General features: G+C 40.3%; 1 protein-coding gene across 2 annotated transcripts in view; it reads right to left on the reverse strand.

The window, feature by feature from the left end:
• Positions 1-1,826: 1,826 nt before the first annotated feature.
• The window catches only part of TAMM41 (TAM41 mitochondrial translocator assembly and maintenance homolog), a 147,487-nt gene continuing 131,710 nt past the window's right edge, over positions 1,827-17,603 (reverse strand). For both annotated transcript variants that reach the window (XM_053721095.1, XM_053721094.1), the window contains one exon: positions 1,827-2,001. In XM_053721095.1, coding sequence (XP_053577070.1) covers positions 1,925-2,001 — 77 coding nt within the window. In that variant the 3' untranslated portion in view covers positions 1,827-1,924. The remainder of the gene's footprint in view (positions 2,002-17,603) is intronic.

The raw sequence follows: 17,603 nt of genomic DNA on the forward strand, positions 1-17,603 counted from the left end.
TATGTTAAGTTTGTATTCCATAAGTGGTAAATTTGATAAATATGCCAATAATCAAGCTATATATGAGAGGAGATAAAGAAGGCAATACTGCAATTTAAAAAGAAAAAAACTAAGGGAAAGGGGGCACTCATCCTGAGTAATCGTACTGAACCTAGCATGGGATAATGAGAGGGATAGATATGGGTACATTGGAAAGGCTTTAGGTTAGAGAGGGAACTTAGTCTATTGTAGTTAGTCTATATGGGTCCTCTACTATCTGCATTAATCTATAAACAAATCAATGCCATATCTTTTATTGATTCCCTTGGGGTGTATAGTTTGCAGGGTGAATATCCAGAATGCCTCTCTTAATAGTTTGGCTATTCTATCACCTCTTCTAATGTCCCTCTTAATGTATGCTATACCTATAAATGTGAAGACGTTTTTAACCCGTTTGTCATGTGAGTCAAAGTGTTTAGCCACAGGGGTTCTGGGTGTCTCCTCATCCAATGACAGCAGATGCTCTCTAATTCTGTCTTTTAAAGGGTGGGAGGTAATGCCCGTGTACTGTAGGGAGCAAAGCTGGCATGTTATGAGGTACACCACATTATTGAGTGGTGCAGTCTATTCTGTTATTGATCATATAGGACTTGCCTGTTTGTGATTATCTAAATTCTCTTGTACGAGAACAACTTTTACAGGTATGGCCAAATTTGAAGAAGCCAGTGGCCCCTGTGAGCCAATTTGTGGATTGAGGAGGTTTTGTGAAGAAATGTTTCCTAACTTTGTCTCCTATAGTGGGAGCTTTTTTAGCTACACATCTAATTTTATCTTTGGAAATAGTTTAGCATGCTAAGGCACTGTGGTTGAGCTCTGTATTAACCCAAGGGTTGCAGGTTCGATCCCTGGCGAGGTCCACTCAGCCTTTCATCCTTCCAAGGTCAATAAAATGAGCGGCGCCTTGAGAACCTAACGGGTTATTAACTGCGCTTTACAAGTACCCAATACATACAATGGAAATCATTCTAAGCTGTTCATTTAAATGGAGAATTGGTAAATATTTTAGCACTATGTTACAATGCTATGGTATTGTCTACTGAATTGGGTGGAATAGACTATATTGTCTTGTTTAGGGGTGTCCTTTAGCCGTCTGTTCTTGTCTTTCTTGGGTGGTAGAGCAGTTTCTGCGGGCTCTGATAAATTGGCCTTTGGGTATGCCTCTGGTGATGTGTTTTACATGGCAAGAGTCAGCCCTTAAAGGGACATTAAACACTTTGAGATGGTAATATAAAATGATAAATTGTATATATAAAACAGCTCTGCAATATACTTTCATTATTTATTTTGTCCTCTTTGCCTGTAATTCCATTCTGAAATTGTGAGCTTTTCAGTTCCTATTAGAAATGGAAGTGCAGAACACTATTAAATCCATCTCAACCATTGGCTGCACACTCTAGTGACCTATATATAACTGTCTCTAATTGGCCACAGCAGAGAAGGTAACACAAGTTACAACATGGCAGCTCCCAGTGTTTTATAGACACTAAACCTTTACACTTATTTTGTCACTTATTAAACAACTAATGAAACTTTAAAAAATACATCTACATGTTAGTCATGGACTAATCTTTTCTTTGAATGTATCATTCTATCTAGCATGTATTTAGTGTTTAATGTCCATTTAAGATAGTGTTGCATGCCAGGGGTTTTCTGACTATTGTGGTGTTAAATTTGTTCCATTTGTCTATAGATAGGGAAAGGTCAAGAAAGGTGGTGGTCTTCTATTGTTTGTGTAAACCGAAGGTTATTATGATTATTGTTCAAGTAATTTACTAGTAATTCAGCAGTGGTAATGAACATAGTTTTATTACAATATCGTCACTTCACTTTATCCAATGAAAACAGAAAATTTATAAATAACGTAGTAGTAAAATATAAAAACATCTTAAGATTTATTTTTTCTCAGGCTCTTTATCATTTTATACAATTTCTTTGCACTATATGATACAGATTTCTTCATTCCTAAAAAAGAACAAAAAAAAAAACAGTTAAAGGGACAGTATACATCAATTTTCATATAACTGCATGTAACAGACATTACTATAAAGAAGAATATGCACGGATGCTGATCTAAAAATCCAGTATAAAACCTTTTAAAAACTTACTTAGAAGCTCCCAGTTTAGCATTGTTGATTAGGTTAGGCTGGGACACCCATTGAAAGGGGCTTGGAAATCAGAAAGAGCGGACCCTCCCCCTCCCCTGCTTTTGGAAAGACAGATTACGCAAACAGGAATCTGTAGACCTAGATCTACATCTGATAATTTGGGGCTTGGTTAGGAATCTGAAAATCAGCAAAATGTTATTAAAAAAAGCAAAACTATACATTGTTACAAAAACACTCTGAGACGGTCTATGTAAATGGATCATCTACAAAACATTTATGCAAAAAAAAAAAATCTAGTGTACAATGTCCCTTTAAAGTGATAGACACCAATTAATAAGATGATATCATATTACGATTTTTTAATGTATCAGCAGAAATGGAGGAATGAAGTTTCTACTTAAAAGACCATTAAATATAGTCGACTTGCATAATCAACAAATGCATAAAAAAAGCTAAGACAGTGGCATTTGCTCTGAATTTTAAATTAAATTAAGTAGATTTTTTTCTGACAAATTTCAAATTAACTTCATTTTTCTGTCCCTGTATCATGTGACAACCACCAGCCAATCCCAAACTTGTATACAATGTAAACTTTTGCACATGCTCAGTAGTAGCTGGTACCTTAGAAAGTGTGCTTATAAAAATACTGCTCAGAATCTTATAATGGAAGTAACATAGTAAATGAGGTTGAAAAAAAAAGACTAAAGTCCATTGAGTTCAGCCTATACAAATCTAATACACTCCCATTAAAAAGGTGACCTATTTAACACAAGCAACCATATCCCTGAATTCTGTTTCTAGTCAGAAATGTATCCAAACCATTTTTAAATATATCTAAAGTATTGGCATTCATTACCTCCTTTGGTAATGAGTTCCACAATTGTATTGCTCTTACAGCTACTAAAAGTTTCCATTGCAGGAGATTAAATCTCCTTTCCTCCAGCATTAAATTGTGTCCTCTTGTCCCAAACAATTTTTTTGTAATAAATAGAGCTTCTGCCATCTCTGTATATGAGCCTTGAATATATTTATATTAAGTAATTCCTCCCTTGCATCAATGCGTCTTTTAATACACACTAGTATCTTATTAGCCTTAGAAGTCACTGTCCAAAATTGTGCGCCCACCTTTAGCTTGTTATCTATTACTACTCCCAAATCCCTTTCCTCCTCTGATTGGCTAAGTCTAGTCCCATTTAAATATCTTTTCACCCAAAATTTAGAATCTTGCAATTTCCAGTATTAAATCTCATTTTCCATTTACCTGCCCATTCTTCTAATTTTTGCATATCCCCTTGTACAGGACGTTTGTCCTGCTCTGACCTAATGACCTTACAAGTAAACTGTAAAGTCTCTTAAAATGATATGCTCTATCTGAATCATGAAAGTTTAATTTGGACTTAAAGGGACGTGAAACCTAATTTTTTTTTTCTTTCATGATTGAGATAAAGCATGTGATTTTAAATAACTTTCCAATTTACTTATAGTATCTACTTTGCTTTGTTCTGTTTGTATCCTTTGTTGAAAAGGATAACTAGGTAGGCTCAGGAGCTGCTGATTGGTGGCTGCACATATATGCCTCATGACATTGGCTTACCAAGTGTCTTCAACTAGCTCCTGGTAGTGCATTGCTGCTTCTTCAAAAAGGATACCAAGAGAATGAAGAAAATGAGAAAATAGAGTAAATTTGGAAAGTTGTTAAAAATGTTGGGGTTTCATGTCCCTTTAATTGCTCCTTTAATCTAACTGGGACAAACCTATATGAAAAGAATTAAAAAACACACAGACACAAGAAATGTTTCCATGACCGTAAAAAAAGTATAGCACTTCATAACACAGTAAATACTTCTTCCCTGACTCACTATGGTTTTGTAGACCTGTAGAGTATGTTTGTGCAGCATGTTGGATTTAATTAAAGAGGAGTTTCTTAAGAATGCTAAAAGTATGCCTAAAGCATCACGCATTTTTTAAATAGCATAACCCAGGTAAAATCTAACTGTCAGATTCTCCATTGAAGTCAGATGAAAGTATTTGATCGCTCATGTTCTAATACTTGCATTGCTGAGTAGAGAGAACAATGTTCAAATTTAAAGGGACACACAAGTCCAAAATAAACTTTTATTTTTAAATAGGGCATGTAATTTTAAAAAGCTTTTCAATTTACTTTTATCATCACATTTTCTTTGTTCTCTTGGTATTTTTTGTTGAAAGCTAAACCTAGGTAGGCTCATATGCTAATTTCTAAGCCTTTAAAGGCTGCCACTTATCTGAATGCATTTGACAGTTTTTCACAGCTAAAGAGCATTAGTTAACTTATGACATATATATATATATATATATAACATTGTGCTCATGCCCATGGAGTTACTTATGAAAGGGCACTGATTGGCTAAACTGTCTGTCAAATAATTGAAATAAGGGGGCAGTCTGCAGAGGCTTAGATACAAGGTAATCACAGAGGTAAAATGTGTATTAATATAACAGTGTTGGTTATTCAAAACTGGGGAATGGGTAATAAAAGGGATTTTCTATCTTTTCAAACAATAACAATTCTGGAGTAGACTGTCCGTTTAAAAGGACATAATACTAATATGCTAAATCACTTGAAAGTGATGCAGCATTACTGTAAAAAGTTGACATAAAAAATATCACCTGAGCATCTCTATGTAAAAAAGGAAGATATTTTACCTCAATTTCTTCAGCTCACAAGAGTAAGTGCTCCGTGAACAGTTGTACTTCAGCTGCTGTCCAGCTGCAAGTAAAAAAAACAAACAAACAAACTATAGCCAATCACTATAGCCAATCAGCATTAGCAGTACTGAGATTATGCTTTGCCGTGATCTCATGAGATTTCATTGAAATATTATGAGATTTCAAAGTAAACTTCCTTAAAGTGAATAGGAAAATAACATGACTGCCTGCACATGCCAGATGCACACTCCCCTTGAAAGTCCCAGGACTAGCATCCCGATTGGCTGCCTAAAGTCTCTTTACAGTGGGGTGTGAATACTTGAGGTAAAATATATTCCTTTTTTACATATGTTCAGGTGATATTTTCTATTCAGCTTTTTACAGCTATGCTGCATCACTCTCAAGCGCTTCAAAATTTGGGTATCATGTCCCTTTAAAGATTAGGTGTAAAGTTTCTAAAACATTTTCTATAGTAACTTAAAGAAAGAAAACATTCACAGCACAGCAATACACACTAATATCATTATAAGCCTGCTTCTAAATTGTAAAAGTGTATGTGGCTGCAGTAATATATTTCAGAGGAGGCTGGTAAGAGTAAAGAAAATGTTTAAATGTGTTAAAGTGACAGTCTACTTCAGAATTGCTATTGTTTAAAAGGATAAATAATCCCTTTATTACCCATTCCCAAGTTTTTCATAACCAACACTGTTATATTAATATACTTTTTAACCTCTGTTATTACCTTGTACCTAAGCCTCTGCAGACTGCCCCCTTATTTAAGTTCTTTTGTCAGACTTGCATTTTAGCCAATCAGTGCTGACTCTTAAACAAATCCACAGGAGTGAGCACAATGTTATCAAATAGGACACACATGAACTAGTTGCTATCTAAAGAACTGTCAAAAGGCACTGAGATAAGAGGCAGTTCAACTGCTTAGAAATTAGCATATGAGCCTACCCAGGTTTAGCTCTCCACAAAGAATACCAAGAGAGCAAAGCAAATTTGATGATAATCGTCAATTGAAAAGTTGTTTAAAATTACATGTCCTATCTGAATCATCAAAGTTTAATTTTGACTAGACTGTCCATTTAAGAGCATTTTATTATTGGACTATGGTTTGCACATAACTATGTGTTTAGTGCCTGTGAAGTTCTAGAGCTAGCTGAACACATCTGGTCAGCCAATGGCAAGAGGCATATGTGCGTATCCAACCAATCACTAGCTCCAAATAGTGCATTGCTGCTCCTAAATCCTACCCATGTTTGCTATTCAACAGAAGATACCAATAGAATAAAGTGATGACAAAAAGTACATTGAAGAGTCTCTTAAAGGGACAGTCTACACCAGAATTTGTATTGTTTTAAAAGATAGATAATCCCTTTATTACCCATTCCCTAGTTTTGCATAACCAACACTGTTGTAGAAATACACTTTTAACCTCTGTGATTATCTTGTATCTAAGCCTCTGCAAACTGCCCCTTTATTTCAGTTCTTTTGACAGACTTGCAGTCTAGCCAATCAGTGCCTGCTCCCAGATAACTTCACGTGCACGAGCACAGTGTTATCTGTATGAAATACGTGAACTAACACCCTCTAGTGGTGAAAAACTGTTAAAATGCTTTCTGAAAAGAGGTGGCCTTCAAGGTCTAAGAAATTAGCATATGAACCTCCTAGGTTAAGCTTTCAATTAAGAATACCAAGAGAACAAAGCAAAATTGGTGATAAAATTGGTTTTATATTCGATACAATTGACTTCCATGGGGCTGATTTATGAAAGTGCGAGCGGACTTGATCCACTGTAGCAGATCATGTCTGCCGCACATCGATAAATGCAGACAGTATACGCTGTCAGCATTTATCATTGCTCAAGCAGTTCTGGTGAACTGCTTGTGCAATGCCGCCCCCTGCAGATTCGCGGCCAATCGGCCGCTAGCAGGGGGTGTCAATCAACCCGATCATATACGATGGGGCGGATTGCTGTCCGCCGCCTCAGAGGTGGCGGACGAGTTAAGGAGCAGCCGAAACAGCTGCATTAGGCAGAATACGGGCCTTAATAAATCGGCCCCATGTCTCTTTAAACCCTTCAGTTCCAGAAGTTTGAAGACTTTTTCTACTGACAGAGGCCCAAAAGATTCTCAGACATAGTCTATGTATTAAATTGGATATAATTCCAGACTGATTTACATGTCACAAGAAAACGACATATAGTTTTTCTCTTGAAGCTAGCTCTTTATAGCAAATGTCCCAGTTTCTGGGGAAAAACTATAGATGGCTCTAGCTCCTCTCATAACCTGCCAAATTCCTGCTCAAAACACACCCAACCCTTGTACAAAACAGGCCCCACTAGGGTTGCCACTTCAGCCATGTTTTCCTGGGCACTTATAAATTACAACCCAGCCTACAACATACCCCATGGCTTCACCGATATTACACTCCATGGCCACTACCTACAAGTCTCCCTCATTTCCCAGTCCTGATAAACTACAGGAAATGTTGGGAGGTATGTATAGGATTTGTCTGATCAATAGAAGCCTTGATATGAAAAGCCGAAGGAGTGTCAACTGCTCCAGCAGAATGCGCATTAATATGCTCAGAGGGAGCCTCACCAGCCACCAAATAAGCCATGCAGTTAAAGTAAGTCGTAGATTTCGGACCCTTGCAAAGACCAGAAAAAAAATAATCTTTTGGGCCTTACACATAATATTCGAGAGCTCCTACAACAAATTATGAAGGAGACACTCAGATTTCTAAGGGGCTGGACAAAAAGAAGGAACCTCAATTTCCTGATTTATAGTATCTGTAGATACTACCTTAGGAAGAAAAGAATAGCTTTTCTGAAGAACAGCCTTATCCTTATTAAAAATGAGAAAAAAAGTTTTGCAAGAAAAAATCTGAAAGCTTGTAAATCCTTCCTGCCAAAGAAATAGCAAATGCTGAAGGTCTAAGCCATGATTTGGCTCAAAAAGAGGAGTTTGAAGAACCCTCAAAACCTGATTGAGATTTCAAGGAGGAAAATATGGATGACTAACTGGTTTAGTTCTGATCAGAGGCTGAACAAAGGTCTGAAATAATGGAATTTTAGCAAATTTCTTGTGAAACAAAACAGAAAGAGACAAAATCTGACCTTTTAGAGAACTGGCTGAAAAAACATCATCCAGACCCTCCCTGCAGGAACTAAAAAACTCTAGGAATGTTAAGGGGTCGATTATCAAAGGCTTCGCAAGCCTTTCGACCACATACAACTGCAGGTTTTCACAAGAGAACCTGCACGCCGTATTTAACAAGCAGCGGTTATCAGACCACTGTTTTCCTAACCTTTCGCCACCTCTAAAGTGGTGAATTTCAATCTCCCCAATATATTCCGACCGGGGAGATTGACAGCTCCTGCCCACGCATGATTGGCTTTGCACGGGCAGGGGGCGGGATTGCACGCGAGCGCAAAATAGCGCCCATATGCAATGCTGAATTCTGCCAGGGGAATTCAGCCTGCCAAAGGCAAGCTGCGGCGGACAGGGGCGCGTATGTGCGCCCCTGCCTGCCTCAGCTTGATAAATCGCCCCCTTAAAGAATTCCAGCAATAACCTTTGTGAGTACAACACACACAAAAAAAAGTTTTCCAGACTTTGATAAATACATCAAGAACCATTCAATCGCTTTGCCGATATGTTCATTTTTAAGATCTTAATAAAAGAATGGACATTCAGAGAGAAGATCCCGTCACAGAGGAAGCCTCCAAGGCGGGCACGAGGACAACTGAACCATATCCACAAACCAAATCCTTTGAGGCCACACTAGAGCAATCAGAATTGCTGAGGCTTGTTCCTGCTTGATTCTGGATATCACTCTGGATAGCAACACAAAGAGAGTGAAGATGTAAATCAGCTTTAAAGTCCAGGTAACCTCTATTGCATCTATTAGACTTGCCCAAGGGCCCCGCAAACCTGGCACAATACTGAGGGGCAGCTTGTGATTGAAGTGAGAGGTCATGATATTTATCTCTAGCAGACCCAAATGTTTCCCAATTTGGCCGAAAACTTCCTGATTCAGAGTCCTAATTCATTTTCCATAGGTGAAGAGACTGGCAATTCAGAAATTTTGCCTCCAAATTGTTAACACCCGGAATGTGGACACTTCCCTCATTGGTAATGAACTGCAAGCTCCTCCTTGATGAATTACACAGGTCACTGCTGGGACATTGTCTGACTGGAATTGCATAAAAGATTCCTGTCTGAGGTTGGGCCAACTCTAGGAAGCTCTGCACGGAGTTCCAGAATATTTATGGGTAACCTAGCCTCCTGAGGAGACCAAAGTCCCTGCCCTGTGCGAGACCCCCAGACTGCACCCCAAGCTAACAGGCTGGCATCTGTGAAAATTACTACCCACGCTGGGTGAAAAAAGAAGGCCCCCTGAACCAAGCAAGGGACTGTCTTGTCCTGTGATCTGATGTGAGACAGATCTTTGTTATCCCCATTTCATTGATGCAGCATATGCAATTGGAGTGCAAGAAGATGAAATCTGGCAAATGGAACTGCGTTTGAGGCAGCAACCATAACCCCACAACTTCCATGCACTGAAAAACGGAACAGAGAAAATTCCTCTGCAAAAGGGCAAAGGTCTGTTGCAACTTTAGTCTGTGCTGATCTATCAGGGACAACTGCATAGACACACACAATTTAGAACCTCAGAAAAAAAGACACATAGGTCTGGAAGATTTACTTTCCAACTGTGACTCTGAAGCAACTGAAGTACCTTCTGAGTGTGAGACACAACCAGATGAAAAGAGGAAGCCTGAACAAGAAGGTAGTCCAAGCAAGGAGTTTCCTTGAGCTCTATTTACAGATGACAACAGAGCTCCCTAGACTTTTGGAGGCAGTAACCACACCGAAAGTAAGGGCCACAAACTGATAATGCTTGTTCAGAAAAGCAAATCTCAGAAACTTGACATGATCCCTGTACATAAGGATATGCAATTAAGCATCTCTTAAGTCTATGGACATAAACTGACCCTACTGCACTAAAGAAAGTAAGGTGTAAATAGTCTCCATTTCGCAAGTTGGAACTTTCAGGAATTTGTTTTGAGATATTTTGAGATCTAAAACAGGTTGAAACATACTCTTTGTTGAAGGAGCAGTAATACGCTATTGGAAGCTAGCTGAAAGCCAATGACAAGAGGTGTATATGTGCAGCCACCAATCAGCAGCTTCTGAGCCTACCTAGGTATACAACAAAAGATACAAGGAAACAAAACAAAATGAGATAAAATAAATAAATGGGAAAGTTTGTTAAAATTGCATACTCTACCTGAATCATGAAAGAAAACATTTGAGTTTCATGTCCCTTTAAAGGATCTCGAGGCACTTGAGACAGAAATGATCTTTCCCAAGGAGGCCTTGAACGAAAGCTTATTCTATACCCCTGGGAAATGATTTACAATACCCAGGGATACTGAACAGATCTCTCTCAAGCCTACTGAAAGAGACAATCTGTCCCCCATCAGACACTGGATTGGTATGGAAGCTGAACCTTCATGTGGTCTGGGTCTAAATTGCCTAAAAGTGCTATAAACTGCTAATATAAGGAGGTTTATGGTGTACGAATATATGTCCCCAGACTACGTGAAGCATGTGTACATGTTACTAATACTAATAGCTGGTGGGCTATGAAGGTGCAAAGTACTTACTGATCTGCACCTTCGTCCACTGCGCTTACCGCAGCAAGTTGGTCTAGTTGCGAGCATTATACCAAGGATCTTAATCAGTAACAGCATCTGCAAACCAGGGGATTGGTGGACTAGTCCTCATTTTACCTGGGGATCCACAAGGAGCAGTTCACCGTAGACCAGGGGATTGGTGTACAAAATTACATTTCAACTGGGAGGTCTGTGATATTTCTCACAAAGAAAAACAAAATGTATGCTTACCTGATAAATTAATTTCTTTCGAGGTGGTGAGAGTCCACAAGTTCATTACTGCTGGGATTCAACTCCTGGCCACTAGGAGGCATTAAAGATTTCTCAAAACTCCAAGAGTATTTCATCCCTTACACCTCACTGATAAGCCAGTTTAACGTATAGCCAAGAAGGAGAGTTATAAAAAAGGTAGGAAAAGACAGAAGCAGTGAAATAAGGTGCAAATATAGAACTCCAAAATTTACAAATAAAGAGGTGCAGACCTCGTGGATTCTCACCACATCAAAATAAATAAATTTTTCTTTCTTTCGTAAGGTGGTCAGAGTCCATAAGTTCATTACTTCTGGGAAACTAATACCCAAGATGTGGAGTCCACAAGTAATGAGGGCTACATAACAATTTTGAAAAGGCAGGCACCTAATTTCCAGACACTGCTGCCTGAAGGACTTTCCTATCAAAAGCAGCTTCCAAAAAAAGCAAAAACATCAAAGTAGTAGAATTTAGAAAGCGTATGTAGGGATGACTATGCTGCTATCCAAAGAAAAGAAAAATAAATCCAAAGTCTCACCAAAGTAATACAATTCCAGAATCTTTTATTAAAATTCAATTAAAAACATTTCATATAAAAGGTTCCATAGCTCATGTGCAGACAAGTCTTACGTGTTTTGGCTTCAATGCCGTACTCATAGACTACTTTTTACTAGCTACCGCTTCCTTTTAAACACAGTCTTCTGCAATTAAAATAATCTCTACCACCTCAGTTAACACTTGCAATGCTTTATCTTATGATGCTTTATCTCCCATGTAGTCCTTCAAGTTTATAGTTGTCATGAACTGTCCCTCTTGAACAAGGGGCAGAATAGATCTGATAGTTTCCATTTTGAACGACGGAACACTCAGAAACTTGTTTAAACACTTTAGGTCCAGAATCAGACGGAACGTGTCCTCCTTCTTTGGAACCACAAAAAGATTTGAATCCAAGGAACAAGAAAGGAGCAGGCACTACTCGGTTAGGTGAAAAATTAAAACATCCGTTTATTGCAGCATATTAAAAGATAAGGTGTTCCCAGACAGAGGGCAGCCAAACATACAAGGCCAGTCTTACGCGTTTCGCGCCCCCTGGTGGGGCTTTATCATAGACTAATGAGGTGTAGCGATGTTAGTCAATTTATACCTGAGGCACCAAATGATTAACCCTTGCTACTCCAACACAATTTAAAACCACATATCAAGTAAAGGTTAAAAATAATGAAAAACAGAATTATAATCACAGTGATGTGGTGACACAATACAATTAATACATAAATGTCTATACCTAGAAAATTTGAACAAATTATTATAATTTCTCCACTTGGGCTACAGTTGTAAAAAAACTAAATACTAGATTTTATTGACCAACTCCTTAGGAAATTTTTCCAATTTAAGGCAGAGAAAATTAACCACTATTTAACAAATGGGACAGAATATCTGGAGGTAAATACACAGACTATTATGGTAAATGGCAAAATATAAATCATTCATGAAGGTAAAAATAATAAATTTTCCAAGTTGAAGAGTATATAGAAAAAAGAACATAGGATACAGTCTCAATCAGACATTAGTTGTCTATAAAATAGCTAATATCAAATTCCCTATTCATTCCTGTGGGTATTCTTGTTTTAAGTTTTAAAATCCAAAATAGTTCTTTCTTATCTAATATTTTATTTTTGTTCCCTCCCCTCGTAGGAACTCTGGCTAAGTCTATGGCTTGTACCGATATATCTGCTTTATTAGTTAAATGTATGCCATTGAAATGGCTTGCTACTGCTGATTCTTTTACGTAATTCTTGACATCTCTGATGTGTTCCCCCACTCTTTTTCTTAACTCTCTAGAGGTTTGTCCTATATATTGACTTTTACATAAATTACAGGTTAACATGTAGATCACCTATTGGGTGCCACAATTTGCATAGAACACAATCACATTTTTTTGATTGGTGATACTTGATTTAAAAGAATCACCTCTTAAGATTGTAATGCAAGTATTGCAGTTTCTACTGCCACATCTGAAATTGCCTTTGTGTGTTAGCCACTTAAATTCTGTAGGTGGAATATTATTCTTGACCATGCTAGGGGAAAGGGAACGTGCCCTCCTTCTTTGGAACCACAAACAGATTTGAATAGTACCCTAGACTTTTTCTGCTAGGGGTACTGGTACGATAACGCAGAGAGAGGAGAGATCCCTCAAACACTCTAGAAAGGCCTCTCTATTTCTGGTCTTGAAGACAGGTTTGATAGGAGAAATCTGCCCCTGGGCGGATGGGATCTGAACCCTATCCTGTAACCCTGGGCGACAACCTCCAGAACCCAAAGGTCCTGAACGTCCTGTAACCAGGCTTCTGAGAAGAGAGATAATCTGCCCCCTACTTGGTCTGGAGAACAGTCAGGGGCCGCCCCTTCATGCCGATTTTGTCTCGGCGGGCTTCTTGCTCTGCTTAGACTTGTTCCAAGAATGAGCCGGCTTCCAAGTTCCCTTGAACTGGTCCGCTTTCGCGGTGGGCTGCTGGCGCTGGGCCTTGTCCGCACGAAAGGGACGAAAAGTAAATCCTTTAGGCCTAGTGTTCTTATCCTGCGGTAGGAAAGCTCCCTTGCCTCCCGTAACTGTGGATATGATCGAATCCAATCCTGGACCAAACCGAATCTTTCCTTGAAAAGGCAGGGACAACAGCCTCGACTTAGAGGTCATGTCCACAGACCAAGAATTTAGCCACAGAGCCCTGCGAGCTAAAATGGAAAAACCTGACACCTTAGCATATTGGCATCACAGATGAAAGAATTGGCGATCTTCAGCACCTTAATCTTATCCTGTGTCTCATCAATGTAAGTCTCCCCCTCGACCATTTCACACAGGGATTCAAACCAATATGTTGCAGCTTAGGCAACTGCGGCTACGGCCGATGCCAGCTGAAAAACAAACCCTGTGTGTTGAAACATCTTCCTTAACATGTTTTCCAACTTTTTATCCATGGGCTCTTTAAACGACGAACTATCCTCGAGGGGAATAGTTGTCCGCTTCGCGAGCGTGGAGATAGCACCATCCACCTTAGGGACAGTACCCCACAGCTCAAACTGAGAGTCCGGAATGGGGAACAGTTTCTTAAAGGAAGAAGAAGGGGAAAAGGAAGAATCTAATCGCTTCCATTCATTCTTAATAATATTAGCCATCTTAACAGGAACCGGGAAGCCTGAGGCACCACCCTGTCCTCAAATACCTTATCAAGCTTAGGAATCGCAGGTTCCTCCGGAAGCTTTGGTTCCGGAACCTCCAGAGTAGCAAGCACTTGCTTCAGCAAACAGCGCAAATTCTCTATCCTAAACCTAAAGTCAGGCTCCTCCACAGCCGGAGGTTTAGATGACACAGACTCCGACTCAGAAGGGGCCTCCTCCGAAGAGTCGGAGTGTTCCTCGTCATCGTATAATGCCTCTGATACTTCCATAGGTGTAGACAACCCCTGGGTCGGGCCGCCATGATACGCCCTATGCTTGCACTTAGCAGAACATGGTAAGGCATGAATCAATTTCGATACCGCCGTTTGCAGTTGATCCGCAAAATCTGACGATCAACGAATCTCTCCCGCAGGAGTAATGGTTGGACCCTGGGGCAATGCATGTGCAATTGGAGATGAATATAGGTAACACACCTCACGGGACAGAACCCTCAGAGGTGGACGGCTCAGTAGTACTAGACATCCGTTTACTTTTAGATGTCATAACTTTATTAAGGCATGTGGAACATAGTTAAGCAGGCTGTTCTACCAGAACCTCCTCACAATAAACACAGGAATGAGACCTTGTTAAAGAGGGAGAACCCTCTAACGCATCAGAGTCCTCCATAGCCTGCACTGTTATTAAGGACTAGATTAACTTAATAAATAGGCACCTTTGTAACCTCCAATGGCCGGGGGCACTCACCACCTCCTATGACCCGGACTACAGAAACCGTTTTGTCTCCTGCGCCGCTGATCAACAGAGAAAGAGATAGCCACACCCGGTCACATGGAATGCCTGGCAGGACCGCCCCTGCTTAAGGAGAAAACGTGACAAAAAACATAATTTATGCTTACCTGATAAATTCCTTTCTCCTGTAGTGTGGTCAGTCCACGGGTCATCATTACTTCTGGGATATTAACTCCTCCCCAACAGGAAGTGCAAGAGGATCACCCAGCAGAGCTGCTATATAGCTCCTCCTCTCTACGTCACACCCAGTCATTCGACCGAGAACCAACGAGAAAGGAGAAACTAAAGGGTGCAGTGGTGACTGGAGTATAATTTAAAAAATTTAGACCTGCCATAAAAGACAGGGCAGGCCGTGGACTGACCACACTACAGGAGAAAGGAATTTATCAGGTAAGCATAAATTATGTTTTCTCCTGTTAAGTGTGGTCAGTCCACGGGTCATCATTACTTCTGGGATACCAATACCAAAGCTAAAGTACACGGATGACGGGAGGGACAGGCAGGATCTTTATACGGAAGGAACCACTGCCTGAAGAACCTTTCTCCCAAAAACAGCCTCCGAAGAAGCAAAAGTGTCAAATTTGTAAAATTTGGAAAAAGTATGAAGAGAAGACCAAGTTGCAGCCTTGCAAATCTGTTCAACAGAGGCCTCATTCTTAAAGGCCCAAGTGGAAGCCACAGCTCTAGTAGAATGAGCTGTAATTCTTTCAGGAGGCTGCTGTCCAGCAGTCTCATAAGCTAAACGTATTATGCTACGAAGCCAAAAAGAGAGAGAGGTAGCAGAAGCTTTTTGACCTCTCCTCTGACCAGAATAAACGACAAACAGGGAAGACGTTTGTCGAAAATCTTTAGTTGCCTGTAAATAAAATTTCAGGGCACGGACTACATCTAGATTGTGTAGAAGACGTTCCTTCTTTGAAGAAGGATTAGGACACAAAGATGGAACAACAATCTCTTGATTGATATTCCTGTTAGTGACCACCTTAGGTAAGAACCCAGGTTTAGTACGCAGAACTACCTTGTCTGAATGAAAAATCAGATAAGGAGAATCACAATGTAAGGCAGATAACTCAGAGACTCTTCGAGCCGAGGAAATAGCCATTAAAAACAGAACTTTCCAAGATAACAATTTGATATCAATGGAATGAAGGGGTTCAAACGGAACACCCTGTAAAACGTTAAGAACTAAGTTTAAACTCCATGGTGGAGCAACAGTTTTAAACACAGGCTTAATCCTGGCCAAAGCCTGACAAAAAGCCTGAACGTCTGGAACTTCTGACAGACGTTTGTGTAAAAGACTGGACAGAGCTGAGATCTGTCCCTTTAAGGAACTAGCGGATAAACCCTTTTCTAAACCTTCTTGTAGAAAAGACAATATCCTAGGAATCCTAACCTTACTCCATGAGTAACATTTGGATTCGCACCAATATAAGTATTTACGCCATATTTTATGGTAAATCTTTCTGGTAACAGGCTTCCTAGCCTGTATTAAGGTATCAATTACTGACTCAGAAAATCCACGTTTTGATAAAATCAAGTGTTCAATTTCCAGGCAGTCAGCTTCAGAGAAATTAGATTTTGATGTTTGAAGGGACCCTGGATCAGAAGGTCCTGTCTCAGAGGCAGAGACCAAGGTGGACAGGATGACATGTCCACTAGATCTGCATACCAGGTCCTGCGTGGCCACGCAGGCGCTATTAGAATCACCGATGCTCTCTCCTGTTTGATCCTGGCAATCAATCGAGGATGCATCGGGAAGGGTGGAAACACATAAGCCATCCCGAAAGTCCAAGGTGCTGTCAAAGCATCTACCAGGACCGCTCCCGGATCCCTGGATCTGGACCCGTAACAAGGAAGCTTGGCGTTCTGTCGAGACGCCATGAGATCTATCTCTGGTTTGCCCCAACGTCGAAGTATTTGGGCAAAGACCTCCGGATGAAGTTCCCACTCCCCCGGATGAAAAGTCTGACGACTTAGGAAATCCGCCTCCCAGTTCTCCACTCCCGGGATGTGGATTGCTGATAGGTGGCAAGAGTGAGACTCTGCCCAGCGAATTATCTTTGATACTTCCATCATCGCTAGGGAGCTTCTTGTCCCTCCTTGATGGTTGATGTAAGCTACAGTCGTGATGTTGTCCGACTGAAACCTGATGAACCCCCGAGTTGTTAACTGGGGCCAAGCCAGAAGGGCATTGAGAACTGCTCTCAATTCCAGAATGTTTATTGGCAGGAGACTCTCCTCCTGAGTCCATGATCCCTGAGCCTTCAGAGAATTCCAGACAGCGCCCCAACCTAGTAGGCTGGCGTCTGTTGTTACAATTGTCCAATCTGGCCTGCTGAATGGCATCCCCCTGGACAGATGTGGCCGAGAAAGCCACCATAGAAGAGAATTTCTGGTCTCTTGATCCAGATTCAGAGTTGGGGACAAATCTGAGTAATCCCCATTCCACTGACTTAGCATGCACAATTGCAGCGGTCTGAGATGTAGGCGTGCAAAGGGTACTATGTCCATTGCCGCTACCATTAAGCCGATCACCTCCATGCATTGAGCCACTGACGGGTGTTGAATGGAATGAAGGACACGGCAAGCATTTTGAAGCTTTGTTAACCTGTCTTCTGTCAGGTAGATCTTCATTTCTACAGAATCTATAAGAGTCCCCAAGAAGGGAACTCTTGTGAGTGGAAAGAGAGAACTCTTCTTCTCGTTCACCTTCCACCCATGCGACCTTAGAAATGCCAGTACTAACTCTGTATGAGACTTGGCAGTTTGAAAGCTTGAAGCTTGTATCAGAATGTCGTCTAGGTACGGAGCTACCGAAATTCCTCGCGGTCTTAGTACCGCCAGAAGAGCACCCAGAACCTTTGTGA

Source organism: Bombina bombina, chromosome 7 (assembly GCF_027579735.1).
Source record: "Bombina bombina isolate aBomBom1 chromosome 7, aBomBom1.pri, whole genome shotgun sequence".
NCBI lineage: Eukaryota > Metazoa > Chordata > Amphibia > Anura > Bombinatoridae > Bombina > Bombina bombina.